The following is a 26,533-nucleotide window of genomic DNA, read 5'->3' on the forward strand; positions in this document are numbered from 1 at the left end:
TGCCCTGCCACGCAGGGGTGTCCCCGCGTAGGGGAGCCCCATGTACAGGGAGTGCGCCCTGCAAGGAGAGCTGCCCCATGTGAAGAAAGCACAGCCCGCCCAGCAGTGGCGCCGCACACATGGAGAGCTGATGCAGCAAGATGACGCAACAAAAAGAAACACAGATTCCCAGTGCCGCCGCGAATGCAAGCGGACACAGAAGAACAAGAGCAGACAACTGGGGGGCGGGGGAGGGGGAGAGAAATAAATTAAAAAAATAAATCTTAAAAAAAAGGGATGGTTGTGGGGAGACAGTGAGAAAGCCACGGCGCAGGCAGCCGGAGGCCGGAAGCTGGAGGAGGGGGTGCAGCTTCGCCACCAGGTACTTTGCCGGGGAGAGGAGCCCAGGCGCCGGCAGCGGGCCTGGAGAGAAAGCACCACCGGATGGGCTGGGTTGGGACATTTCCCTCAGCCTTGGGACTGTCAGCTTGTAAACTAATAGGTCCCGATTGTAAAAGTCAGCCCATGTCTGGTATGTTGCATTTGAGCAGCCGGAAACAGACTGCGTCGACTCTGAAGCCCCCGTGGGGTCCACTGCGGCCTTGGTTTCGCCGTCCCCCTGGCTCTGCCCACTCCCACTTGTGGTCCCCTCCGCAGCCTTAAGCCTGAGCACCGTCCCTTAACCATCTGCCTGCACACTCCGCTTGCCAAAGGGCTCGCCTCTCAGGGCAGCCCAGTTGCGGCCCCAGACACTCGCACGGGTCCTCAGATGCTCGCGGCAACCTGGTCAGGCAGGCATCACTCAGCCCGACTGCGGCCCAGCTAGGGAGGGATGGATCCTAATCCAAGTTCAGTGGGACCGAAGGAGCAAGTCCTCTTTCTGTGAAGAAGGCCAAGGCACCGCTATGAAAGGAATCCTCTTAGGGAGTCGCTTTGAAAAGAGAAACAAGAGCACAACTCTTAGAAAAACTTCTGTAAGTACCCAATTTATTCATAAAACAATACAGTTTAAATAGTTTAAATTTTTTCCAGTCGTCTATTTTACTGTCATTCCCAGAATGTTGTGCAGTTGGCTGGCATGTATTTGCAAAATGAGGATCTGTAATTACAACCCTGGAAAGCACACACAGCATGTGACTTGCTCGTTAACACTGTCCCCACCCCAAACAGGCAACACACAGGTCCACTCTGCCTTGCGGTTTGCGTCCCCAAACTTCCGATGAGAAAACACATTCCACCTCGAGGCCTTTATGCTTGCAAACTCATCCTTCAACTGGCATGAAGGTTGTGCACGTGAAACCCTCTTTCTTTTGGTTCAAGAGTGGCTGGCTTACAGCAAAACAGAATGCAGCCACCAAAGACGGGGGTGCCGGTGGAGTTTGGGCATCAACAGGTCCAGCGCTTCCTGGAGGCAGAGCTGCGCGGCTCCGGGGCGTCCCCTGGTGGGTTCCAGGGAGGGCTTTGGCCATTCCTAGAAGCTGCGTAGAACGGGCCACCCTGGCGTGGGGCCTCCTTCAGGGGAGGAGGAGGTGGGCTTGCGCAGTGGGGCGCGGGGAGGGCAGCTTCTGGGGCGGCCCCTCCCTCCCACCCCCTCTGAGGCAGGCCAGGCCCCTCGCCCAGGCCTGCGCACATGCGGCACGGCCACCTGGCCAGGCTCGCCTCACCTGCGCGCCGGGGGGCCCGGCCTCGACCCGCTGGCTTTGAAGCAGGCCCTCGGCGCCCGTGGGCACAGCGACGGTGGGAGAGCCGGGCCGCAGCCCCAGACCCCGGCCAGGGCCATCGCCGGGCGGAGACCATTCCCAGCAGGGGGCCCCGTGGACACCACCCGCGGACATGGTGTGCGCTGTCAGATTTTATTTTAAACATGCAAAATACTGTCCATGCATCTGCCTTTTGGAAAAGTCTCTCGTCCGGGAGCAGATAAAACCAAGTGTGTTTTGGCTACCGACGTTCAATAAATGTTTCAAAATGCTTTACAGTGTAAAGATAATAAGAAATTTAGCAAAATTTCAACAAACCAGTATAAAAAAACAGATACAGATACCATTTTATTTCAAGGCGACATGCTGTAATGGAAAGAGGAAGTTACTGGTGTGGGGTACGGTGTGTTTTTTTTTGTTATTGTTCTTTTTTTTTTCTTTGTAAAAAGTCTTTAACAATACAACGGCTTAACAGATCCAGGCTTTGGGGCTAAACATGCAAAAAAAATGGTTAGTTAAAAATCACCAAAACGTGCTATTTTTAACTGGATGTGTTTTTCTTTAAGTACAGGAAGAGCAGACGTATTAAATAGTAGCAGGACAGCATCTCGGAGCTCCGTGAAAGGGCGGCGCTCAGGGCGCCAGGGTCCTGGATGACTCGTACGTCTCCGACGAGCATTTTGGTTTAATCCCTTTGCCGTTGTAGTAGTCCACCACCTGGTTTGGGACTTCGGCCAGCACACTTTTGGCCAGGGCAGCTGGAGAGGCCTGCAGGCAAGAAGAGACCAACGTGATTTGGGTGCCTGGTCAAAGACTGGGGCCCAAACTCAACCGAAAAGACGAGAGTCCTGCTCTGAGCAGCTAGCCACATCCATCCGTCCATCCACCCAGTGTTTGTTAAGGGTCTGCTCCCGGCCAAGGTTGCCAGGTTGTTGGAAAATCAACCTTTCGTTTCACAGTGATATTTTCATGCACGTCTCATAATATACAACTACTCACAACTGGTTGGCAGAAGGCATTATCCTGCAGGTTTGTTTTTTTTTCCTTTCTTTTATTTACACCCAAGTCCAGACACTTTTACGCTTCAGGCAGTGTGTGAGGGCTTATGGGCTCTGTGGTTCTTGCCAACAGGGAAGTTATAAACAAGGAAGGGAGCCTGGCACGGCCAAAATTAGCCCTAATACGAGTGACGCCTGCAGTTAGAGCGGCCAGTTTATCATCACAGGAGAACGGTACAGGGAGTCACGAATTGCCACCCTGACACGAGTATCTAGGGAAAAGAAAAAGAAAACGCCAGCAGCTGCCGGCTTCTGGCGTCTAGATACACAGGGAAAAATGCAATCCTATTTACAGAATTCAGGTTTTCTCAACCTTGGCCCTGTTGGCAGTTTGGGTAAGAAAATGCTCTGTGGGGACTGTCCTGTGCCCAGCAGGATGTCCAGCAGCATCCCCGCTCCCGCCACAGCTTTGACGCTCCAGAAATTTCCCCAAATGTCCCCTGGGGGAAAACTACCCTCGGTTCAGGCCCCCTCGTGCATGAACTGTGAGGCAGTTACTGTAACTCGCAGCCAAAAATGTTCCTGGACAGAGCTATTCGACAGGGCCCTCTGTGCCGACAGAAATATTCTACACCTGCACAGTCCAGGCTGCTAGTCTCGAGCCACATGCAACTCGAGCCGTCCAGATGGAGCTAGTGTGGACAGGGAACTGAATTTTAATGTACCATTAATGAATGTGCATTAAAATAGCCACGTGTGGCCGGCGTTGGCCGCATCGGGCAGCACGGCTCCTTCGTGATCCCACCACCCTCAAGAACCCGTGCTGGGGGCTGCAGTGAAGAAATAGGGCTAGTGGGGCATTAGTTGGTTGGGAAAAGTCCAAAAAATATGAGAGCAGACGGTAAAAGCAGTGATGACAGCTCTATTTATTAACCGCCCACGGGGACCAGGCTCCGGTGAGCTTCGTGGAGCTCTGCTGGTGCGTTCATCATTTGCCTCGTTCTGCAGAGTGGTTCAGCAACTCACCCAGAGCCACCAGTTGGAGCCTGTGCTCTGCTCAGCACAGGGGAAGGAGGCTACTCACAGTTACTGGCTGAGAGGGAGTGAGAGCAGCAACTCACCCTATTTACTGCTTCTTGAATTCAGAGTGGGTGGTTTGGATAATGAAGCGGTTTTCAAAATCTAATTGACCCAAGCGCAATGGCAGAGACCAAAAAAGAAGAAAGGTCCAACAATGAGCCCTTGATACTAATGACTATGCTTTAAGCCTGTGCACCTGAAATAAGAACAAGGCCTAGAGCTGCAGGGTGCCTAAGAGTTACCTCCTGACAGCCTCTGTGTTACTCAAATGTGGCCAGTCTCAAAGCCAAACTCAGCATGTAAATGTGTTGCCTTTCCCCCAGATTGGGACATGCCTCCCGGGGATGAGCCTCCCTGGTGCTGAGGGATTACTACCAAGTTCCAGCTGATGATGTAACTAGAAAATGACCTTGAGTAAAAGGGTCACCTTGGACCAGCAGCATATCTCAGTCTACATATAATACCAGGAGTTAAAAATGCTTTTTGACCTGAATAAAAGGGGGAAATGGAAAAGGCAAATGAGTTTATGTGGCTATGAGTCTCCAAAAAGAGCCGGGAGATTATTAGAGGAGTTGCCTTTTTGCATACCTGAATAGAGTCCCAGAGACAAATAAAAGTAGATGCAACCCCAGGTATTGGTTCTTCTGAGGACTACAGAGACCCACAGGTTCTACGGTCATGGCAGATGGAGTTCAGTGCCATATCAGTCGGCCCCACTTTGGAGTTTGTGTTTCTGTGTGATGGAGCTGGACGCAGATGTGATCTTTCTCCAAAAGCCTCTCCTGTTACTTTTACTGGATCTGTAGTTGGTGCTGGGGTATAATGTATACCCAGGGGCCCTGAATCTCTGGACTGACCATGTGATAGTCAGGCCCTGGGCCTCAACAGACTTGCAGCTCCTACACTCTGGTTTATTGGACTTACCCCACTCATCTAACATGGAGGTGAAGAAGGTCAACCACCACACCAGGGAGCCAAGAGTGCCTACAACTGAAAGCAGGAGAATTGCATCCAGCATCCATGTGGAATCTAAGCCCCCTCTTGATAGAAATGTGGAGTCAACATGGCCAATCTAGGGTCCACAGGATGGAGGAATAGTGTATGGATTAGAGTGGACTTACTGATATTCTATTCATGAACTATTGAGATTAGTAATCAAAGAAAATGTGGCATTGGTGTGGAGAAAGTGGCCATGGTGGCTGCTGGGGGTAGGGAGTGGGAGGAAGAGATGAGATGTGGGGGCGTTTTCGGGACTTGGAGTTGTCCTGGGTGGTGCTGCAGGGACAGTTACTGGACATTGTGTGTCCTCCCATGGCCCACTGGGTGGACTGTGGGAGAGTGTGGGCTATGGTGTGGACCATTGACCATGAGGTGCAGCGGTGCTCAGAGATGTATTCACCAAATGCAATGAATGTCTCATGATGATGGAGGAGGTTGTTGCTATGGGGGGAGGAGTGGGGTGAGGGGGGGTGGGGGGTATATGGGGACCTCATATTTTTTGATAGTAACATTAAAAAAATAAAGACAAAAAAAATAATTGAAAAAAAATCTAATTGGAATGCCGTGAAGGTGCTCCTGGCCATGCCTCTGCCCAGGGGCCGCTTGGTGACAAGCAGCACCCTTTCCTCACCTTGCTGGGCACTCCCCCGCAGCCCCTCGACCCCCTGCTCACCACGGCTCAGCTCTGTCCTTCCTCTAAAGCCAGCCCAAACGTGCCGCTGTCCTCGTGCTGCGTCTCTTGAGTCCTGGGGCCACCCTTTCTTGGGCTCTTTCCAGCCGTCCGCCACGGCTTGGCATGTGTGGACAGCTGTGCCCCAACACACAGCCCCCTGCAGATGCCCGAGGCTGGCCCGGCCACATCCATGGGCGGGAGAGCGTGCGTGTGCGGCCTGGCGGGGAGGCCAGGGTGCCGCAGGCAAGTCCGCACATCTCCGGGGCATGAGCTCGTCCACCCTCTTGCTCAGTGCGGTGGGGCCAGGGATGGGGAGGACAAGAGGGAGCAGGGCCCCCTGACCTGGAAGGGCAGTTGCCCTCTGCCTCGCTGACCAGCTTAGCTGCACCCCTGCGGTCTTCTCTAGCCCCCCGCGTGAACGCCAAGAGAAGGGTGAGCGCGGCCCTTCCTTCAGAGACCCGGCTTTGCCCACCCTCTTCCCTGCTGCCCATCTGCAGGTGGCTCGAGGTCTCGGCCAGCCTCTCCGACGCCGGCTCTCGCTGGAAACCTCCTGCCCGGGAGAGGCTGTGCAAGCGCAGGTGCCTCCCCCCACCCCTCACCACCCCTGAGCTCCTGGGGGAGCTGGGAAACGCCCTCTGCCCCCAGCCCTCCAGCCAGGGACCTGTTCTCTGCCCCTCTGGGGCTCTAATGATGCGGCACCCTGAAAAGGAGAATCGTAGCTGGGCAGCAGTTCAGAGAGGAGCCCCCCTCGCCCGAGGAGCCCTGGAGCTCGCAGGTCCTGAGCCCAGGTCAGTTGAGGCTGCCGGGCTGGTGCTTCAACCCAACGCTCACCTTAGGGCCCCCAAGGAGCCGGGTGAGCCAAGGGCGGCGTCTGCAGGGCAGGCTAAGGCACTGGCGCGGGGCTGGCCGTCGGCAACGACGAGGGCCCCATGCCTCCGCGCCCTGGACATCCTGGGCCCATGTAGCCGGGCTCCCAGCTTGATCCCAGCCTGGGTTCAGGTGTACCTGGACGTGCCTGGGAGGCTGGCTGTGAGCAGTGCCAGGAAGGGGCTGGGGTGAGGGTCCCTGGCTGGGCGAGAGGGGCTTTTCCAAAGGGGCTCCGGGAGCTGGCACGGCCTGTGGAGGGAGGGGCCACAGGGGAAGCTGGCAGAGGCGTCCAGCGGGCACCCCGAGGTGCAGACCCTCTGGGATGCGGGGTGCCCTTGCCTTCCAGAGGGCCCGGGGAGCGCGGGGCACCGAGGATTAGGGCGTCCCCTCCGCTGGGGCAGCTAAGGGTGGTGGCAGCTGCTGGCCATGGGCTGTTGGCACCCCCGGGGTGCCCAGGGAAGGGCCGCAGTGGGCGGCAGCGCCGTGTCCACCCGCGGCTCTTGGGCGTCCCAGGGCACGGAACGAAAGGACAGAGAGGACCGTCCGTGGCCTCCCACGCTGCCCCACCTAGGTGGGCTCTGGAGGGTCCCCAGGGCCACCTGCCCACAGGAGCCCGCACTTGAGTGAGGAAAGAGCCCCCCCGCAAGGCAGCCCCCTGGCACACGGTTCTGAGCACTTTAAAGGTGGCCCTTTCTCCACGTTGTTACTAATTACTCAAAATCTGGAAACGTGGAAAATGATGTCAAAGTCATGCGAGAGCACTGACCAGTGGGCCTGATTGGGGTCATTAAGGGGACAGAACGTTACTTGACGTCCTACTTATTATGGATCAGAGTCCAAATCTGTTACGCTCGACGTTAACTCATCGAAACCTAAGGTGCAAATGCCTGCTGCCCGGCGGGGCAGGGAGGCTCAGGGCGTGGTTTTTGTTTCTTTTTCACCCTGTTGGTAAACCAGCTTCGACTCTGCCTTGCCCAGCTTCTCCCCACTTGTCCCTCTTTGGCCGCGTTTCCCTGTCTCCCCTCCTCAGAACCAGCTTTGCCATCCTCACGAGTTAAAGAACTCTTCACTGCTGCTTATTAAGTCCTTAGGGGGCACTCGGGTCTCTAATGTTTTGAAAACACACTTGGCCGAGGCAAACGAGGCCTCTTCCAGGGCTCGCAAGCAGGACCCAGGCCGAGTCTAGGCTTGTCCTCGCTGCTTCTGCCAGGTACCTGTGGGCTAAAGCAGCTGCCCAACAGCACCTGGCAGCCCTGGGACCCCTAAAGCACGTGGGTGACAGCCGGCTGCGACCCCGCGTCTGCAGGGACATGCGCCTCCTCTCCAGGGAGCCAGGTGCTACGTCAGGGCTAGCCGTGCTGCCTCGGGAGTGGACGGTCCCTTCTAAAACAGCTGCCCAAGAGCACCTGGCAGCCCTGGGACCCCTAAAGCACGTGGGTGACAGCCGGCTGCGACCCTGCGTCTGCAGGGACACGCGCCTCCTCTCCAGGGAGCCAGGTGCTACGTCAGGGCTAGCTGCACTGCCTCGGGAGCAGACGGTCCCTCCCGACGCTGGGGAGATGTGGCGCAAGCGCGCGGGCTCTGCCCCCCGGGGACGCCTGCGTACGTGCTTGAAGTTCCTGAAGGGCACGAACTGGACGATGTCGCGAAGGACGGGCTCTCCCTTGGGGGACCGCAGAATCCCGTCGTCGCCGTCCAGCATCTGCATGTCGCTGAAGTCGGCGTTGCCCACGCCCACGATGATGACAGACATGGGCAGGTGGGAGGCGTGGACGATGGCCTCTCGGGTGTCCGCCATGTCCGTGATGACGCCGTCCGTCAGGATCAGCAGGATGAAGTATTGCTGTGGGCAGGCGCCAGGCGAGGACGGCCGGGCAAGGAGACAAGGACAGGAGAGTTAGGATCTGAGCAGCCACTGCACCTGCACTGCAGTAATGGTGGGGGAGAGCGATGCACCTGCACCGCAGCAACAGGGGAGTGACGCACCAGACCGTAGCAACAGGGGGAGTGATGCACCTGCACCATAGCAACAGGGGGAGTGATGCACCTGCACCATAGCAACAGGGGGAGTGATGCACCTGCACCATAGCAACAGGGGGAGTGATGCACCTGCACCATAGCAACAGGGGGGAGGGATACACCTGCACCATAGCAACAGGGGGAGTGATGCACCTGCACCATAGCAACAGGGGGGAGGGATACACCTGCACCATAGCAACAGGGGGAGTGATGCACCTGCACCACAGCAACGGGGGGAGCTATGAACCTGTACTGCAGCAACAGGGGGAGTGACGCACCAGACCATAGCAACAGGGGAGTGACGCACCTGCACCATAGCAACAGGGGGGAGTGATGTACCTGGACCAGAGCAACAGAGGGGAGTGATGCACCTGCACCACAGCAATGGGGGGAGTGATGTACCTGGACCATAGCAACAGGGATGGGTGATGTACCAGGACCGTAGCAATGGGGGGGGGGGGGAGTGACACACTTGGACCATAGCAACAGGGGGGAATGATGCACCTGGACCATAGCAACAGGGATGGATGATGCACCTGGACCATAGCAACAGGGATGGATGATGCACCTGGACCATAGCAACAGGGATGGATGATGCACCTGGACCATAGCAACAGGGATGGGTGATGTACCTGGACCAGAGCAACAGAGGGGAGTGATGCACCTGGACCATAGCAACAGGGATGGATGATGCACCTGGACCATAGCAACAGGGATGGATGATGCACCTGGACCATAGCAACAGGGGGGAATGATGCACCTGGACCATAGCAACAGGGATGGATGATGCACCTGGACCATAGCAACAGGGATGGATGATGCACCTGGACCATAGCAACAGGGATGGATGATGCACCTGGACCAGAGCAACAGGGATGGATGATGCACCTGGACCAGAGCAACAGGGATGGATGATGCACCTGGACCAGAGCAACAGGGATGGATGATGCACCTGGACCATAGCAACAGGGATGGGTGATGTACCTGGACCATCGCAACAGGGGGGAGTGACTCACTTGGACCATAGCAACATGGGGGAGTGACGCACCTGCACCGCAGCAACAGGGATGGGTGACAGTTTTTGGATCCTATGCCAACAACCCTAGAAGGCTTAAGGCTTTGACTCAAGGAGCTTGAGGGGGGCAGAGGAATTACGGCTAACTTATGACAATCACCTGAGAACAGGAAAGAGGCCGTGCAGTAGCAAGGGCAGCAGAATGGAAGCAGAAGGAGTGGGTTCAAGCCTCGTTCTGGGAGACCCTGGGAAAGTGCTAACTTCTCTGGTCTCAGTTTCCTCGTTGCTCAAATGTGGGGTAAACGCGATCATTTACCCGGTCCTCTGCAGTGCCAAGACTTTTAAGGGTCTAAGCTGTGCCAGTACATTAGCCACTGGCCCCTGTAACTAGTGGGCCCTCGAAATGTAGCTGGTGCATTCTAGGGACTGAATTTCAAATTTTATTTCAACTCTAAAGGTCAAGTATTTCCAGTGATAATGTGGCATCCCCATTGAGATGCTGTAAATGTAAAATGACTTAGTACAAAACAAAGAATGTAAAAGATTTCATTTTATGGCACACACTCGTTAAAATGACAATATTTTGTCTACACTGGTTTAGGTAAAGTAATTAAAATTCCCCGTTTACTTTATGAAACGTAGCTACTAGAGAACTTATAGTTAATCCGTGCCTCGCACTCTCTCTCCACTCGCCGGCTCTAACCGACTCTTCCCCTGACCGAGTGTGGGGTGACAGCCGCCCTCCAAGCGCCTGGCCGGGCCGCCCTGCTCCCAGGCCCCTCCTCTGCCTTGGCTCCAGGCCTGCAGCACGCCCGGCCCTTCCCATCGGCAGAGACGGGCCGGGGGCTCAGCTGCGGTGGAGACTGGACGGAAGGCCCTGCACTCGTCCCCAGGGAAGCTTGGCCAGGGCGCTGGCGTCTGGAGCAGGGTGGCTCACTGGGGGGCAAAGGCAGGTCGGCACCCCTGCCCACCGCCGCGGCCTCCTCAGGCAAGAGGGGTGGGGAGGCCCAAGACTCAAGGAAACTTCCAGGATCGTCTCTGACATGTGCCCGACACGGACAGGGAGAGAACGTCAGAAGATGAAACCAAGCCGAGTCACCATGTCCAGAGAAGAAAGACGGGGCAGAGCAGCCACATTTTGAAAGCATCCCGTTTTGAAAATCGTGCACTTTACAAGTTGCAAATTGCCTGGTGCTTCTAACAAATTCCCTCATTTCTCTGTAAGCGTGAACAAAAATGTTTCTAAACAAAATTACGCAGCCGGAAATACAGCTGGGGATAGCTGCGGCGCCCAGCCGGATGACGCTGGCACGGGCTCTGAGCGCTTCCCATGTAAAGGCTAATTTTGTTCCGTGTCCACTAACCAATAACACAGTCCTAGCTGACCGTCGGGTTGGCAAGTTCCTTCGAGTTGTAAATGTTCACCCACAATTATGGTTTTTGATTCTTACGTGCTCACAAGGAAGGTGTCCCGGGAGTTTGGAGGAGGGTTTTGGTTGGATAAAGTGACGGAGGAGCTGGGAAGGAGCAGAGGGACGCAAACCTGGTGGGCTGCAGGAAAGAGGCATCGAGTGCAGCAGAATCACAGCCTGCCCTGCCCTGGGGGCAGCCTTGGAGCTGGGGCGGAGGCCACACAGGAAGGCGACTGCCCCGTCTCAGGAGCAGGTGCCCCTTCATCTGCCCACACCCCTGGGGCCTCTGCCTCCACCCGGCTCTCCCCTAAACCCTGGCTGACCTACTCCCTAGAGCTCAGGAGATGGACCTCCCCACCTGCCCAGGGCTTTCGGGCCGTCGCCGTGCCACACTGAGCCAGAACCCTCCCGTGCCGAGCAGGGGTGGGCAGACACACGCTGTAAAGGGCGGGAGTGAACAGTTCAGGCTCTGAGAGACTCAGTGGTCCCGGAGGCAGCGACTCAGATCTGCCGCTCTAGAGGGAAGCAGCCACAGACACGGCGTAAGCGGGGAGTGCCTGCGCCCCAATAAAACGCCAGCAGAAGGGAAATTTTAATACTGCGTAAGTTTTATGTGTCTTGAGATACTATTCTTTTGATTTTTTTCCATCATTTAACGATGAAAAAAAATTCTTAGCCTGCAGCTCATTCAAGGGGAGGCGGCGGGCCGTGGTTTGTAGCAGGGGCTCTTCCTTTGGGTCTCTGGACTGTTGAAAGAGTTCAGGCCGTCTGTGACCTTGGCGGTAAGTTACATTTTGTTTTCTAACCTCTAGCTGAAATTGACCATTTTCTTCTATTATGAATGTAATCAACAAATCAAGTTAGTTCTAGCTGTACTTGTGACTTAGTCACCAGCAGAAATCACAGGTGTTTTTTGTTATATTACAGCTGCTGCAGATACCGCAATGTACCATTTACACTCCAGACTTGTAGCGGTTCTCATAATTTCATAGGTCAATAAAGAAACATCTTATTACTGTATTTGTTATATATTTCTATGTTACATTAAGATAGTTTGCTAACTGCATTTCGGTATAATTGGCTTACTTTATACTTTTATATATTTTATTTTGTGCATTTGAAAACACTATTCTGAGAAGAGGTCTATGGGCTTTGCCACCTCCAAAGGGGACAACAGAACCGAAAAGGCTAAGAACCTCTGTTTTGGAGAGATTATCAGAATTCTCAAATCTGACTCTTCCAGGTTTAATCTAGCGAAGGGTAATAGGCTGCAGACTGCTGGATCGAAAACCTTGATGGAAATTTCCAATAAAGCTAGCAACAAGATTCCCTTCCAAAGGAAAGTTGAGAAATGCTTGCTGATGAAATACTATGGTCTTTGAATACACTTGAGGTTCTGCTTAGATAAAAAGGGGCCTTTTTTGCTCCTAGGAGAGTTCCACAAAGCAAAGGAATAAATCCTGCTGCACAGGCTCCTGGCACCAGCCTGCCTAAGAGATTTGAGGCTTTGGGACCTTGAGCCACTGGGGTCCCCCACCACAGGCTATTCCAGGCACAGGAGAAAACTGGGAAAAGCACCCATGCTGCTGGACCACAGGGTCATTTCTTTGGGACAGGGGAGACGAGCCTCCTGTAGGACAGGGGAGACGAGCTTCCCTGTGCGGTGCCCTTTCCTGTCCGTTCAGAGCACTCTGTGGCTGCTGCTGAGCGCCGTGAAGAAGGATAAAGCAGGCATTTCAGATGGGGGGCCAGGAGAGGCTTTCAGCGGCCATGTGTGTGAGCAGAGACGGGTCCAGAGCAGGCCACGTGGCAGCTGGGGCGAGAGAAGCCCTGGGGCCTGGGGTGGGAGTGTGTTTGGTGTGGTTGGAGTCTAGGGGGCACAGGGGAGGGGCTGGGGTTAGGGCTGGAACAGCGGGTGGGGGTCACAGAGCCTCCCGGGCTGCTGCCAGGAGCTCAGGTCTCGGTCTCCGTGGGATGAGCGGCCACTGGGGTTCAGAGGGGTGAGAGGACGTTAGCTGGGCTTTCAGAAGAGCAATCTGGGAGCTGGGTGAAGAGTTGACTGTGGGGAAAGGTGAAGAAGGAGCCCAGGTAAAGCCTCAGCCAAGGTGAAAGAAGCTGGGTCCGCAGTAGCTGTGGTGAGTAGAAGGGGCAGGGGGTCACGTCGAGAACAGACGGACGCGGCTGCTGACAGACGGGAGGTGGGGTGGGGAAGGTAATTCTGGGGCGCGGCCACACAGGCAGCATGTGGCCTCCTCTTGAGCCACGGCTTCCACATCCCGGGGACCCTCAGGGACCCTCACGGAGCAGCCCGCGAGATGGAGAACCGAAGCCCCTGCCCACACTGGCGCACCCAGCCCGTGGACGAGCCCCCTGGAGAGCAGGTCCTCAGGCCAGGCGCGTCAGAAGACGCCTGGTCTGCACCTCGCAGCCTCGGCGCCCCGGCCGGGGGCGGCCACGGGGTCCACGTGTCTGCTGGGGTTGTGAGCTGTTAAGTGGTGGGGCAATCTGCCCTGCGGTAACGTACAGCTAACACTGGACGTGACGGGGAAGGGGGCAAGGATGATCCCAAGGCAAGCGGCCGAGTGAGCGGAGGGGCCGTCCTCGGTGCCTGGGGAGGCAGAGGAAGGAGGGCACGGGGGGGGGGGGGTCGTGAAGAGCTGTGGTCTGGACGTGCTACGCTTCTGCACTGGACCTCCGGACGGGGCTGTTGGGTAGACAGCGGGACACAGGGCCAAGGTCCAGGAGAGCCGCTGGGGCTGCAGGCACACGTCGGAATCAGGGCGTTGAAGCAATGGCAACGGGTACGACACTACAGGCAGAGGAGAAGGAGCCTGAGCGCTGATGTGGAGTCTAGCATTTCGAGGTCAAGAGGAGGTGGAAGAGCTAGAAAACGACAGAGAGAGCGGTAGGGAGACGATACAACAACCAGGAGAACACCCTGTTCTGGAAGGCGGGGGAAGATGGAGAGGCGACCACTGGGTCTGGCAACATGGAGGTCCTGCTGACTTGCACAAGTGCAGTTTTCAGGGGAATTTTGGGGGAGAAAGTCTGATTGATACGAGTGAGGAGCCAATGGGGGGAGAAAGGGAGACAGCGAGCGCAGTCAATTCTGTTGATGAATTTCACTCTGTCGGTGAATAACAGAAGGCACAGTAGCCAAAGGGGAGAGCGTGTCAAGGGAGAGATTTTAAGAGGTAAACAGGAGGTATTATCGCGTGTTTATAGGCCAACGGCAGTGAGTTTTCAGTAGGAAGGGAGAGATAGAGGATGCAGGAGAAAGGGGAAATATAACTGCCGGGTCCAAGACCTTGAGTGACTGAGAGGGGATGAGCCAGTGCACAGGAGGAGCACGGAGGAGCACGGTGCTCCAGCCGTTCTTCCCGAGGGAAGGCGGAAAACGGTACAGCACGAGCAAGTTAGCGGAGCCGATTGTAAGAAGATGAGAGAGAACAAAGTTACTTCACTTATGCAAATGCAGTGCCCTGGAGCCCAGAGAAAACGGTAAGTTTCAGTTATCAGTAATATTCTAACTGCAAAAAACAACCAACCCATCAAACCAACAACTCATAAAGCTAAAAATGATATACATTGATATTATTAGAAACATACGTAGAAAAGTTATTATAGTAACTCATTAAATCTGAAATAGTATTGAGATAACCCAAACTCTGACTTTGGTTTACAAGAAAACCTCTATAGAGTGTGAAACAAATCTTTGCTGTGATGTTTTGGGTTCCTGCACTTCACTGCCGGGGCAGAAGCAAATACGGTTTCACTCCTGTGGCCCTTTGCCTCGTAGTTTGGGTACACTGGGAAGAAGGCTTAAGTTTGGGCAGTTTTTTTCCCTCCCAGGGGTGGGGTGTGGGGTGTGGCTTCTACTCCATCACACATGGTGGCTTCCGTTGCTGAGCCAGGCAACGTGGTAGACGTTTGATACGTGTCATCCCTAAGCCTCTCGAGAACCCAGCAGAGAAGGGAAGGGTCATTCCCGTTTTTCAGAGGTGGAGACTGAGGACAGAGAAGGCTCACGCACCTGTCCAGATTCACAAGTAGACGTGCCGGGCTTATGGTCAGAGCGGGATGGGTGGGTGCCAGCCAAGGTCCAGGCAGGGAGGGGTGCTCTCCCGCCAGCAGCGGCTTGCCCCCCTTACCGAAGCCTCCTTGGTGTTGGTCTCCTCCGACGCCGACTTGGCGACCTTCTGGATGATGGGGGCGATGTTGGTGGGCCCGTAGAGCTGGAGCTTAGGAAGGCAGCTCTGGTAAGCTTCCACGACTCCTTGAATTCCTAAGGGGAGACGGGCAGAGGCCGACCGTTCTCCCAACTGCATTGGTAATCACAGCACACATACAGCCGGCATTCGCCTCTCCCAGCGTCCTCATCAACATCACACTTACGATCTTAAGATGAAAAGGAACTATCACATGCTGCCTCCTCTCCCACGGAAATCATCCTTCCCTTTAGGAGCACAGTGCAAAGTCCACCATTTCCACAAACTTTTCCCCAAGGTACTCTCTCTACACAGAAGATTTCATCTGATCCATATAGCATAATGAGATAGGTGTTATACCCGTTTTACAGGGGGAGGAACTAGACTTAGAGAGGTTAAATAATCTGCCCCAGGTCACAGAGCAAGTGAGTGTGGACTCTGGGTTCAAACCCAGCTCTGGCTCTGAGCGTGGCGTCCTCAGCCGCTTGGAAAGTCTGCTTTCGCGCTCCTCCAGCTTTCACACCTACCTGGTTGGCTCCATGTGGTCATCTCCACGTCACCCTGGGCCACCGGCACGAGTTGTGTGCACATGACCATCTCTCCAGATGGGGCTCTTCGAGGGCACGCATTATGACTAACTCACTTTATTTCAGGTACTGGAGCCGGGGATGGAACCCTGGACCTTGTATGTGGGAAGCCAGCACTCAGCCACTGAGCCACACTGGCTGCCCTGAGTTGGTTCTTTCGGTTTCTTTGTTTGTTGTTTGTTTTTTTAGGAAGTCCTGGGGACTGAACCCGGGACCTCCCATGTGGGAAGCAGGTGCTCGACCACTGGAGCCACACCCACTCCCCCTAACTCACTTTTGTATCGCCCAAGGAGCTTGAAGCGGCGCTTGTCACGGGGTGGATGCCCACCAAGTGTGTGAGGAAGGAGGAAACGGCTGAGACTGGGAACGTGTGCAGGTGAGGGCTGCTCAAACCCTCATTTAAAGAGGGGCTCCCATCCTGAGGCCCGGAGACCCCCGGAGGAGGACAGGGCGGGGCCCGCTGGGGGAAGCGGGGCCCCTGTGTGGCTCCGCCCATACACCCCCATTGTCATGACTCGCAGGAAGGGTCCACTGCAGATGGCCTTTCCAGGGACCCTTCTGGAGCCCAAGCCTTGCCCTGTGTCAGTTCCTCCTTCCATTGGTTTCTACTCTGAGTGGTCCTGCTTCGGCCAGAGGGGCGCCCCCCGCCCCGCGCCCCCCCACGTGTTCTCCACGCCCCTCAAGCCCCCATCCCCTGCAAGCTGGTTCTTGGTATTCTGGATGAGTGAGTTCTGCTTTGTTCTCATCAAAAGCGCTGGCCCACGTTGCCCTGTGCCCGTGCCCCTGCTTCTCAGGACAGATGCCAAATCACTAAGCGTCCTGGCTCTGGAGTGAAGTGACCCCAAGGGGAAGACGCTCCTTATCTTTTAGGGTTCTTGAGTTTTTGAGTGAGATAAGGAAATTTGATTTCCTTTTCAGAAATATCAGAGAGGAATGCTAGGGGTGTGAAGCAGGTGAATTAGGGTGTGTGTTTCATGCTAATTGGTGGAAAATCACTTTTTAAACTAAGAAGAAAGGTGGTTGGGAGGAGGGAAACATAACCATAATAACTGGGGAGTGAGGGAGGGTGGGAGGGAACAGGGGCAGAATGGAGAGTGGGCCTCGAGGCTGGTAGTGCAGGTTCACTGATACCGACACCGCGCTGGACATTAAGTGACAAGTTTATGAAACTGCTGGTGCTCTGTACACCCCACCGGGGCTCAGCCCCCTTCCTCCTTGACAAGGAACAGGAGAGAACATGGATATTTTTACCTACCCCACTATAAAAATGGCTTAAGGTCTTCATCGCAACAAAAGTAATTGGCTCTATTTGTTTTCCAGAAAGCAGGGAGAAATAACTCTTGATTAAAACGTATCGCCATAATCATCCTTGTGCTATCATTAGGTGGGATTTTGTCTGGGAGTTTCTGGTGAGATACGACGGAACAGGGAGAGCGCTTACCGGCATGAAGCTAAAGAGCTGCTGTGGAAGGTCCCTGAGGCTGTGTCCTTGGCCAACAAGCTGAACCGGGCAAACGATCCCCAAATTTCCCCCTCCCCTTATACCTGAACAGAGAGGGAGTTGTAAAAAAAAACTGTGATGAGAGCTGGCTCATCGGGTGAAATCTCCCCATGACTCTTTGATTTTGGGCCAGGGATCCAGGAACGGGCTCAGTGTTTTCTTGCTGTGGACCCAGGGTGCTTCTGCCTTCTGTCTTTTCCAGCCCTTACTTTCCTGCTCTGTTATTTTGGGGCTTTCTGTGCCTCTGCAGCAAGATGGTTTATTTTATTCGGTGCCCAAAGGTTGACTTCTTCGCTGCAGTCAATCATAACCGATGCGCTACCTTGGAGGTGCGGCACCCACACGGGCAGCGCCAAAGGAAGGGCCGCGGGGCTCTGGCTCGCTGCCGCGCTGTGACTTACCTGCGCATTCCGGGTTGTCCTCGTTAAAGTTGATCGCGAAGTCGTGGGAGACCTAGACACCGATGGGAATTTTAAAAAGGAAGAGAGGGGAATTACGGCTTTATTCCAGGAAGGAGCACTGAGGTTTAGAGTTTGTAAACAAATGCCATTACATTCATTATGTGCCTAGCAGGGGCCACTTTAAGCCTTTGCACAAGCTGCCAGGGGGGTGGCCGCTGCTCCCTGTGGAGTGGAGGTGACAGGAAGACTTTCCGGAATCAGATAACTGTTGGCAGGAGGGGAGAAAAAAGCATATAAAAAGTGCAAGGAAAGATTTCAGAAAGATGTAACTCCAAAAAGCTTTCAGATAGACCTGGCCACAGACGGGAGGCTTAGATTTGGCTGATTTCTATTTGGACCCAGTGATAAAAAAATGATAACTCAAAAACCCAAGCTGTCTTCTCAAGATGATGATGGCTATAAAGGCTCCAGCTAAGCTGCTGACATTTAAGAGTCATTCTGGTATGACATGCAGAACTACAGGGCAAGAGGATTTTCACATATATAGAGGTAAACTAGATGCCCTCTGCTTCTGGGAAAGTAACAAAGTGATACTTGTTGTAAAACTTCCTCTACTGGAAGGACCCATGGCCGGGCCCAAGGACATATTGTTTACTTTCTCTTTCCAAAGCTGTTCTGGCCTTGGGACATTTTTATGGGAATTGTATGGAGAATTCCATTTCAAAGGCTATTTTCAAGCATTGGCTCCCTTGGGGGCTAGAAAAGAGGTCACCGTGGGTGTGGAATGGGCCTTTTCTTTCTTGGTGGGTGCTGGCGGCACGTGGCCTTCACCCCTCCAGCAGGTCCAGCTCACCAGGTTTCTTTGCCTCGGGGCTTGCTCTGGCCCTGAGCCCTATTCTCTGGCCTCCACCTGCCCCTGCAAAGGCTGGAAGGCCTGGGGGAGTCAATGTCCCCGGTGCAGCCCTGGCCCCTGAGGACGGGAGATGGCGCCCGCGCAGCCCAGCTCCTTCCGGGGGGTGGGGGTCTGTATTCTCTGCTGGCCTTCCCGGCCCCCGCAGGAGCAGGCCCTGCTCCCCCAGCGCTACGGGGCTCCAAGGCATGCCCTTCGGGGATTTCCTTCCCTGGTCCCCCCTCTACTGACGTTTCCTCCGCCTCCCCAATAACTTCTTCGCATCCAAACCCTTGTCTCAAAGTCTGCTCCTGGTGGAGCAAAAAGATTCCATCCCAAAGAAGCAAATCGGGGTGATCTTGAAATTCTCTGGGGCTGCCAGAGCTGCCGAGACCATCGGGGCACATCTAGGGCAGAGAGGAAATGCGGCGTTGGGGTGAATTTTGGAAGCAGTCGTGGGGGGCACTGAGCGGCCTCTGCTCACTCCAGCAGTGACCGGGAGGGTGGCTCTCTCGGGACCAGGAAGGTCGAGGCCCGAGGGCTCTGGAGGAAGCAAACGTCTGCTCCCGACAGTCGTGAGCGGGACCACTCGCGGGGCGGCCTTGCTGGGACGTAGCTCAGACCCAGAGGCTCTGGCCAGGCGAGGCAGGGGCTCTGCTGCCTGTCGAAGGCCTGGCCCCCCTGGGGAGGGCGCCCGGTGGGGCGCGTCCCCGCAGGCACCGCAGAGCGCCTCAGCTCTGCCTCAGGTCTCTCCGCAGCCTTCGCCTTCTTGTGTGGGGCCGAATCCTCTCAAAACCAAAGCGGGTGCCGCTTCTCTGTAAGCGCCTCGGCGCTCCTGCTCTGAGCACAGTGCTCCTCTCCTCAGCTCGTCCCCGAGCCTCCCCCAGGGCGCGGATGGGGCTTCAGCCCGCGGACTCAAGCTGGTGCTCGTCCATGGGCCGGGCCTGAGCCCGGGAGGCCAGCTGCCCGCGTGCTGTCCCAGTCCCTGCCCCGTCTGAACGTGGGGCTCCCCTCGGGGTCTCTGAGCAGCCCCTCCCAGGAACCCGGGGATTGGGATACATCTGAGGAGCCCGGCGCGGGCGCCAAAGGCCGTTTCTGACCCTTGGGGTCCCATTGCCATTTCTTACTTTAAGACCAAAGGAGCAAGACTCCTAGGAAGGAAATCTAACGTGTTCTCGGGCCCCAGCAAAGTGAAACTCACTCACCGTGTACTCTGGAGGTATCCTGGCGCCAAACCCGAAGGCTGGGAACATTTTGTCACTGAAATCAAAATTAAAGAAGAAGCCGCTTCAGTTCATCTAACGAAGAACACGAGCCTGCCTTACCTCGCCGGGACAAATGCTGCTAGGTCAAAGGCTGCCGCGCAGCTCTCGGTTATCCGTGGTAATGAGGGCAGGCGAAAGCATGGGTAATTAAAATCAAGAAATAACCCCTAAGTTCATTAGCGTAATTAGTCGGCCACTTCTTCCCTTGACTTTGCTAGACTAGGTACCAAGGAACGCAGTGGCCCCAGGGCTGTTTTGTTTTCCTTCCCCCCAGCTCTCTGTCTCCTTTGAAAAGTGATTGTGGATGAGGTAACTCCTATGGTGGATGGTGAGGATCTTTTCTCCTTAGGAGATACTGGGGGCTGAACCTGGGACCGCGTGCATGTAAAGTGTGCGCTCAGCCTGAGCTCCACCCGCTCCATAGGATCTTGGAGATATATATCTACATCGTTTTAAATCCTTACAGGAAGAGATCATTATTCCATTTTAAAGGTGGGAAACTGAGCCCTTCGGCAGTGATGTGACTTGCCCAAGATCATCCTGCTGGTTAGAGCCGGGGTTCGAGTCCAGATGAGCCCGAGTCCGAGGAGGTGCTACAAAGCCCTGGGACCTGGCAAGGCTGGCTGACTGACGGAGCTCGTCCCCGCTGTATTACACACCAGTAGTGCTGAACTGTTCACAGACCTCTTATCTCCTGGACTCTACGGACCCTGTCTTCTGTGTTAATTAATACCTTTCTATCCTCCTCCCCACCCCACTGTCCCCTGGTCCCCACCTTCAGCAAAATACTTGCCCCAGAGACTGTGCTCGGTAAGTATTTAATGAACAGCCAATCCACGCACTGAATCGTTAGGAGGCTGTGCGAAGGAGGGAGAATTCTTGTGAAAACCCACGAGAGTCGTGTAAATGTTCTTTGGCTTGCTTCTCTTGGGCATATTGGAATTTCGCCCTACTTATTCCTTCCCGGTGACTCTCAGCTCTAACTCCTGTACTGCAGGTGAGCGTATGGCTAGGAGGAGAAGCAGCACTTTTGGGCACACATGCCGGGCACATTGGGGGTGATTTACGCACTTACCTAACACAGCCCTCGGCTACCACCTGCTTGCTATTTTCATTTTACAAATGAATAAATTGAGCCTCAGGAAGGCTAAACAAGTAGCCTAAAGTGATGATCATGGAGGTCTGAGATTTCAAAGCCATGCCTTTTCTGCTACACTGTTATTAGGTAATGACAATCTACACCCTTACATGCGGTTTCCTTCTGGGTCCCCTGACTAGACAACAAATAACACCCTCCTTAAGCAAATTTTGTGCAGTCACAGGGCATTGCAGGAAGACTCTGGAGTGTTCCTTTGGCAGAGGGTATGTCCCTCTCACGCCATCTGCCTCTCACTTCCTCTCCTATTAAGAACACAACTGCGATTAGTTCTTGGAACCATTCCTACATTTCTCAGTTCTTTGCAATGTTTGACGAGGAGGAAAGGGGATCTGGGGTAGGCCTCCCTGCCCTGAGCATCTTCTGTAAGTAAAGAATCCTGCAACCAGCTGAGAGGTCTTAGCAACAGGTGTGATCTCCTGCACCACTGCCTACCCGGGTTAGAAGTCATTAGCAGCCAACAATGGCTCTGCAAACCTTTACTAAAACACAGCCCATTTGATCAAATCTAAAGTTAGGGGTTGGGAAATACAAGGAAGCCAGAACTGACACAGCAGACTTGCCAGTCGGTCTGAATTGTTCAGAACCTCACTGGGTAGACTGGGGCTTGGGTGTGCTGCACCTAGCATCTATTAGAGAAGTCCTTAATGCTGATAAATAGAATCACAACAGCTTAGGATCAGCCTCAGCAGCTCCTCCCTGAGGGAGCCTGGCGTGGGCGTGGGATGGTAGAATGGGGAGGGGTCTACGAGAGGGGCTTCCACAGACTTTCCTGTCAAGTCTAGAAGGAAGCCTTCCCAGGGGTAGGAGGACTCCTGGTTCTTCCAACTCAGAGGTAGCTCAGAAGTCAGAAGAGAAATGGAGAAACCTGGGACACGCCGCTGTTTATTTTCTTCTTAGATGAGGTTAGGAGGGCTAAGATAGAATGTTCCATCCATTTCTAAGCTCCAAACCAATGTCCCAGCCTTAATGATATTCCTTTTGTACCTTTAAGCCACCTTGGGGATTTGAAGTCTGCTGAGCATGATGCACTGTTATATAATTGAGTTTCAAAAGTAGAGAGGTAGGCAAAATGTCTCACCTACAAGGGGAATAATTAATGAGCCAAGAGGGCACGTATTCTCTGAAGTAAGCCACCACAAAGCCTCTACCTCATAAACACTTTAAAGAAAAAATTTAACCTAAGCACAATAGATTAAAATGTACCTTCTTCCTGATTAAAAATAAAACTAGGCAGAGAGGAGTCTTATTATGCAAGAAGCAAGAACAAGGCAAGCTGAGCACAAAATAAGAATCGGTTTGCCAACACATCAAAGAACTCGAGAATGGATCTACTAAGCACTGAGCAAAGGGCATATTTAGCAACTACCTGGGAAATTGATTGGTGGATCCTGCCAATCTGGGAAACGCAGGGGCTATACCAGTACATCCCTCAAGGTGATCATTCTTACTCCAGGAATAAAGTGGAATAAAATGCGGTAGAAGAACCCGTGGTCCTCAGTGGTAATGACTAAGCTCTCCCGAACGTCTCAGGCCTGGTCATAGCCAAATGACCTCAGATGGAAGCTTCATTTTCATTGCCCCATCCCTGTTAAGAAAGACTTTGGGATACGGCAAGCGGTTAATAAAAGTGAAGACAAATTACTGCCTCCAGAAGGAAATGGAGCCTAACTCAGAGCAATATGACATGTCAGAGCCCCTAGACATGTAATAACGTTTGTTCTCTAAAGTCGTCTTAAAACTGGGATACATCACAATGCAAAGCTCTTCAGAGGCGTGAGGGCCTGGCTCTTATTTTTCATTTCATTAAGGCACCAGGATTCAGATCCTGCACTTGCATCTGTATTCCTAAGCTGATGTTCTGGGGCTACCTGTGATGGAGCCACTGCTCTCCATCACACCTCCCCTTCACAACGGCACTTTGGATAAAGGAGCAATGCTAAGTGTGAATGATTTCACTGGGAAACAAATCCTTTCGCAAGTCAGGTAGTTGCCAATTTTTGCTTTAGAAACAATTGTAGGAAATGCTGATGTCAGCAGGTAGAAGGTCATTAAAATTGTATTTTGATGACAGACCATTGCTGATAACTTAGAATTGAAAGAACTGAGTATTACTGCTAATTAAAACCTTTCCCATTCTCATATTCATTTATAAAAACAAGGTTTCTTAGTATTTACATGGATAAAAATGAAAAAATTGTAAAAACTCAACCAGAAGATATTTTAAAAATACTTTGAATTTTATGTTCACAGACCATTTTAGAAAATTAAAAAATTCAATTTATTTTCATATTTTTGTTACCAAAAAGTATACTATATTCAAGAAGAGAATTTCAAACAATATTTACTAGGATACGTTGGGATAAAATTTTGTAAGGGAAGGAAATGGAAACATGAGTTCATGGAAATAAATTATTAAAATTCTCAACTTAGACTGAAGAGTTTGTTCATGTATATTTTAAAATGGATAATAATGCATATCAAACAGTTGTCAAATGGCATTTAGATTCTATTGGTTAAGTCCACAAGAGTTTTATGAGTTATTATTTTATTTTATTTTGTTTTGACGTTTTTATTCTTATTTATCTGAGTTATTTTTAAATGTCCATATTTATAATACACTAGAAATTTCATCCTTTGTCATATAATACACTTACCCATAGTGAAAAATGATAGATTTCAATGTGAAATTGAGAATATATATTTTTACAAATTTCCTCTTAGGGTACTTAATGTTAAAAACAAGAAATAAATAATAGGGCTCATTGGTTCAAAATGACCTTTCAAGGGAACACTGCAGTTCTTTCTCCTTCTGTGCTTGGCTTATTTAAGGAAAAAGCAAATCTAGGGAATTACAGACAAGAGCTTCCTCCACTAGCGGCAGCAGAACCCGCCCTGCCCAGCCTCTTGATGCCCAGCCCAGGCCCCTTCTGCAGGGCAGGCGGGTCACGCGCCAGCGTGCCATCAGGGAAAGGGGTCCAGGGGCCCCCGCGTCAGCGCAGAGGAGCAGAGCGGGCTCGGGCCCAGGGCCATCTGTCCAGCCTGAGGACAGCCCTACCTCTGTAGAACTAGGCGCCCTCCCCCCAGCCCAGGGACCCTCCCAGGATGCCCCCTTTGATCTCCGCTGGGCTCCCAGAAAGCAGAGTGGACGCTGCCCTCCGCTCTGCAGCCCAGCGTGCCCCTGAGGCTCCCGGCCCCGGCTGTGACGTGCTTTCTCTCCCGAGCCCGTGGGCCCTGGGCGAGGAGGCACGCAGCTGCCCTCGTCTCTGTCTCTGCACCCCGGAGCTGCCTGGCCGCGGGTGCGCACAGGACGCGGCCATCCCACCGGCCCCGAGGCGCTCCGCTCAGCTCTGGTTCTCCTTCCCGACCCACCGACTTGGGGGACCTCGGAAGTCCCGGTTCCCGGCTGCGCCTGGGCCGCAGCGCCAGCGCCTTTTAAGGGCTCCCCGCGAGGCTGTGGCGCGCTGCCAAGGCTGAGAAGCACGCCTGGGCCTGGCACCGTGGAAGAAGTGGCCGCGATGTCACCGTCACAGTCCTCTCCACTTAACCCCACCGGCCCGGGCGTTCGCTCTGCGCGGGCGCAGGACGGAAACGGCAGTGCACGCCGGGCGGGTGCAGACAGCCCGGGTCGACAGCAGGCAGCCGGCAGCTCCAGGCAGGCCCCCACGGGCACGCGCCGGGCCGCAGACCAGCCTCTCCATCGCGGTTTCACGCGGTCGGGAACCTGCTCCCCTGGCGTCCCCTGGCCTTGAGCGGCTGCTGCTCCCAGGAGCGGGGGTGCCAGAGCTGACAGAGGACATGGAGCTTGAGCATACTGTGCTTGTGTGCGTGTGTGCATGTGTATGCACGTGCTTGTGTGCGCGCCTGTATGCATGTGCACTTGTGTGTGTGCATATGCCTGTGCGTGCGTGTGCATGGCATGTGTCTATGTATGCATGCATGTGCACTCATGTGTGCCTGTGCTTGGGTTCACACGTGTGTGCATATGTCTGGGTGTGCATGTGTGCCTATGTGTGCCCATGTGCATACATATGCATGTGCTTGTGCACATGCATGCATGTGCATATGCCTGTGTGTGCCTGTGTTTGCATGCATGTGCGCTTGTGTGTGCATGTGCAAGCGTGTGCGTATGCCTGCGTGTGCATGTGTGTGCCTAGGTATGCATGCATATGCAGTTGTGTGTGTGCTTGTGTGCATCCACAAGCATGTGCATATGCCTGTGTGTGCATGTGTGTGCCTAGGGATGCATGCATGTGCGCTTGTGTGTGTGCTTGTGTGTGCATCCATAAGCATGCACATATGCCTGTGTGTGCACGTGCATGCGTGTGTGCCTGTGTATGCATGCATGTGCACTTGTGCGTGCATGTGTGCACACTTGTGTGCATGTGTGGGTGTGCACGTGTGCCGATGTGTGCGCATGTGCATATGTGTGCTTGTGCATGTGCATATGCCTGTGCATGCATGTGTTTGTGCCTGTGTGCGCACGTGTGTGCCTGTGTGCATGCCTATGTGCTTCTGTGCCAGCATGTGTGCTTGTGTGTGCATATGCCTGTGTATGCACGTGTGCACCTTGTGTGCCTATGTGCTCATGCATGTGCTTGTGCTGTGCGCTTGCCTGTGTTCACACGTGTGTGCCTCTGTGCCATGCATGTGCACTTGCATGTGTGTGCATCTGTGTGAGCTTGTGTGTGCACAGGCATGCGTGTGCACTTGTGCCTGTGTGCATGCACCTGCATGGTTGTGCGTGTGCCTGTGTGCACGTGCATGTGCTCTCAAGAGATGGACAGTGGTGCCTCTCCCAGAGGCTCAGCGACAGAAGAGCGGCAGGACTGCCCTGGCTGGAGCACCGGTGTCTGCGGAAGCTTCCGGCACCTCTCGAGCTGCCCTGCTCCCTGGTGACCTCGTGGTGGCCCCTCGGCAGCGACTGCACAGGGCAGCGAGGACACCCGTGGCTGCCAGGGGCTGCGAGGAGCTTCTCAGCTCACGGGCTAAGCCTCCCTGACCCCGCAGGAGGAGGCGCGGGGCCCCTGCCAGCTTTCACGCTGTGTTCCTGTTTGAGCAGCACCCCTCACTGACTGCGATGGAGAACGAATTAATTCCAGAGCCCCAGCCTGACACTTCCTGCCTGCCTGCCTGTGTCTGTCCACCCACACAAGGAGAAACTCCGGGGCCTTGTCAGTTTTCAAGCGAGCAGCTCGCATCACACATTCTTCTAAGGAGTCTTAAGAGAGCTCTGCGGTTTTTCAATCCTCCTTTTCTTTCTTAAGTGTTTGCCCATTTTAATGCTTAGCTGCCTTCTTTATGTAAGAAAGAAATGCTTCGCCGACCTGCAGAACCTTGATTTTCTTGGTTAGTTGGGGCTGATAACCTTGGCATCACCCTATTAAATTTTAAAAAAGGAGTCATTTTCGTGACTCTTTACTTAACTTCCAAGGTGCCATATCTTACTTTTATATTGAATCTGCATTTGTGAGGGAATACAAAATGCTTCCCAGACTTTCTCTGGTTCACCTTAACAAGGGATAAAAGCTTTTCGGAGACGTGCGTGTCGCTCTGACGATAATACCTGCATTTTGCACGCAAGGCAATCAGGAGACACGCCAATTCAACAGCTTGTTCCAGATCACCCAGTAAATCAGCCACGGAGCCATGCCGAGGCTCTCAGCCTCGTAACTTAATTTCTGAACAACGCTCCAATCTTCTCTTTGGAATTCCTTATTAGACGGCCTTTCGCTGCAGATTCAGGCTCTGCTTTACTGCCGAGCACCTATGGCCTGGCCTGTG

General features: G+C 53.8%; 1 protein-coding gene across 3 annotated transcripts in view; it reads right to left on the reverse strand.

Annotated features, from left to right (window-relative positions):
* Window positions 1-940: 940 nt before the first annotated feature.
* CPNE4 (copine 4) overlaps window positions 941-26,533 on the reverse strand; it is a 509,926-nt gene continuing 484,333 nt past the window's right edge. For 2 of the 3 annotated variants that reach the window (XM_058290593.2, XM_058290595.2), the window contains 5 exons: window positions 19,534-19,588; window positions 17,440-17,491; window positions 14,894-15,027; window positions 7,903-8,139; window positions 2,001-2,447 (listed from right to left, as the gene is read on the reverse strand). In XM_058290593.2, coding sequence (XP_058146576.1) covers window positions 2,313-2,447; window positions 7,903-8,139; window positions 14,894-15,027; window positions 17,440-17,491; window positions 19,534-19,588 — 613 coding nt within the window. In that variant the 3' untranslated portion in view covers window positions 2,001-2,312. Of the gene's footprint in view, window positions 2,448-7,902; window positions 8,140-14,893; window positions 15,028-17,439; window positions 17,492-19,533; window positions 19,589-26,533 lie in introns of all 3 variants that reach the window. The other variant, XM_058290594.2, reaches the window with a different exon arrangement.

This window comes from Dasypus novemcinctus, chromosome 31, assembly GCF_030445035.2.
Source record: "Dasypus novemcinctus isolate mDasNov1 chromosome 31, mDasNov1.1.hap2, whole genome shotgun sequence".
In the NCBI taxonomy this organism is placed as follows: Eukaryota; Metazoa; Chordata; class Mammalia; order Cingulata; family Dasypodidae; genus Dasypus; species Dasypus novemcinctus.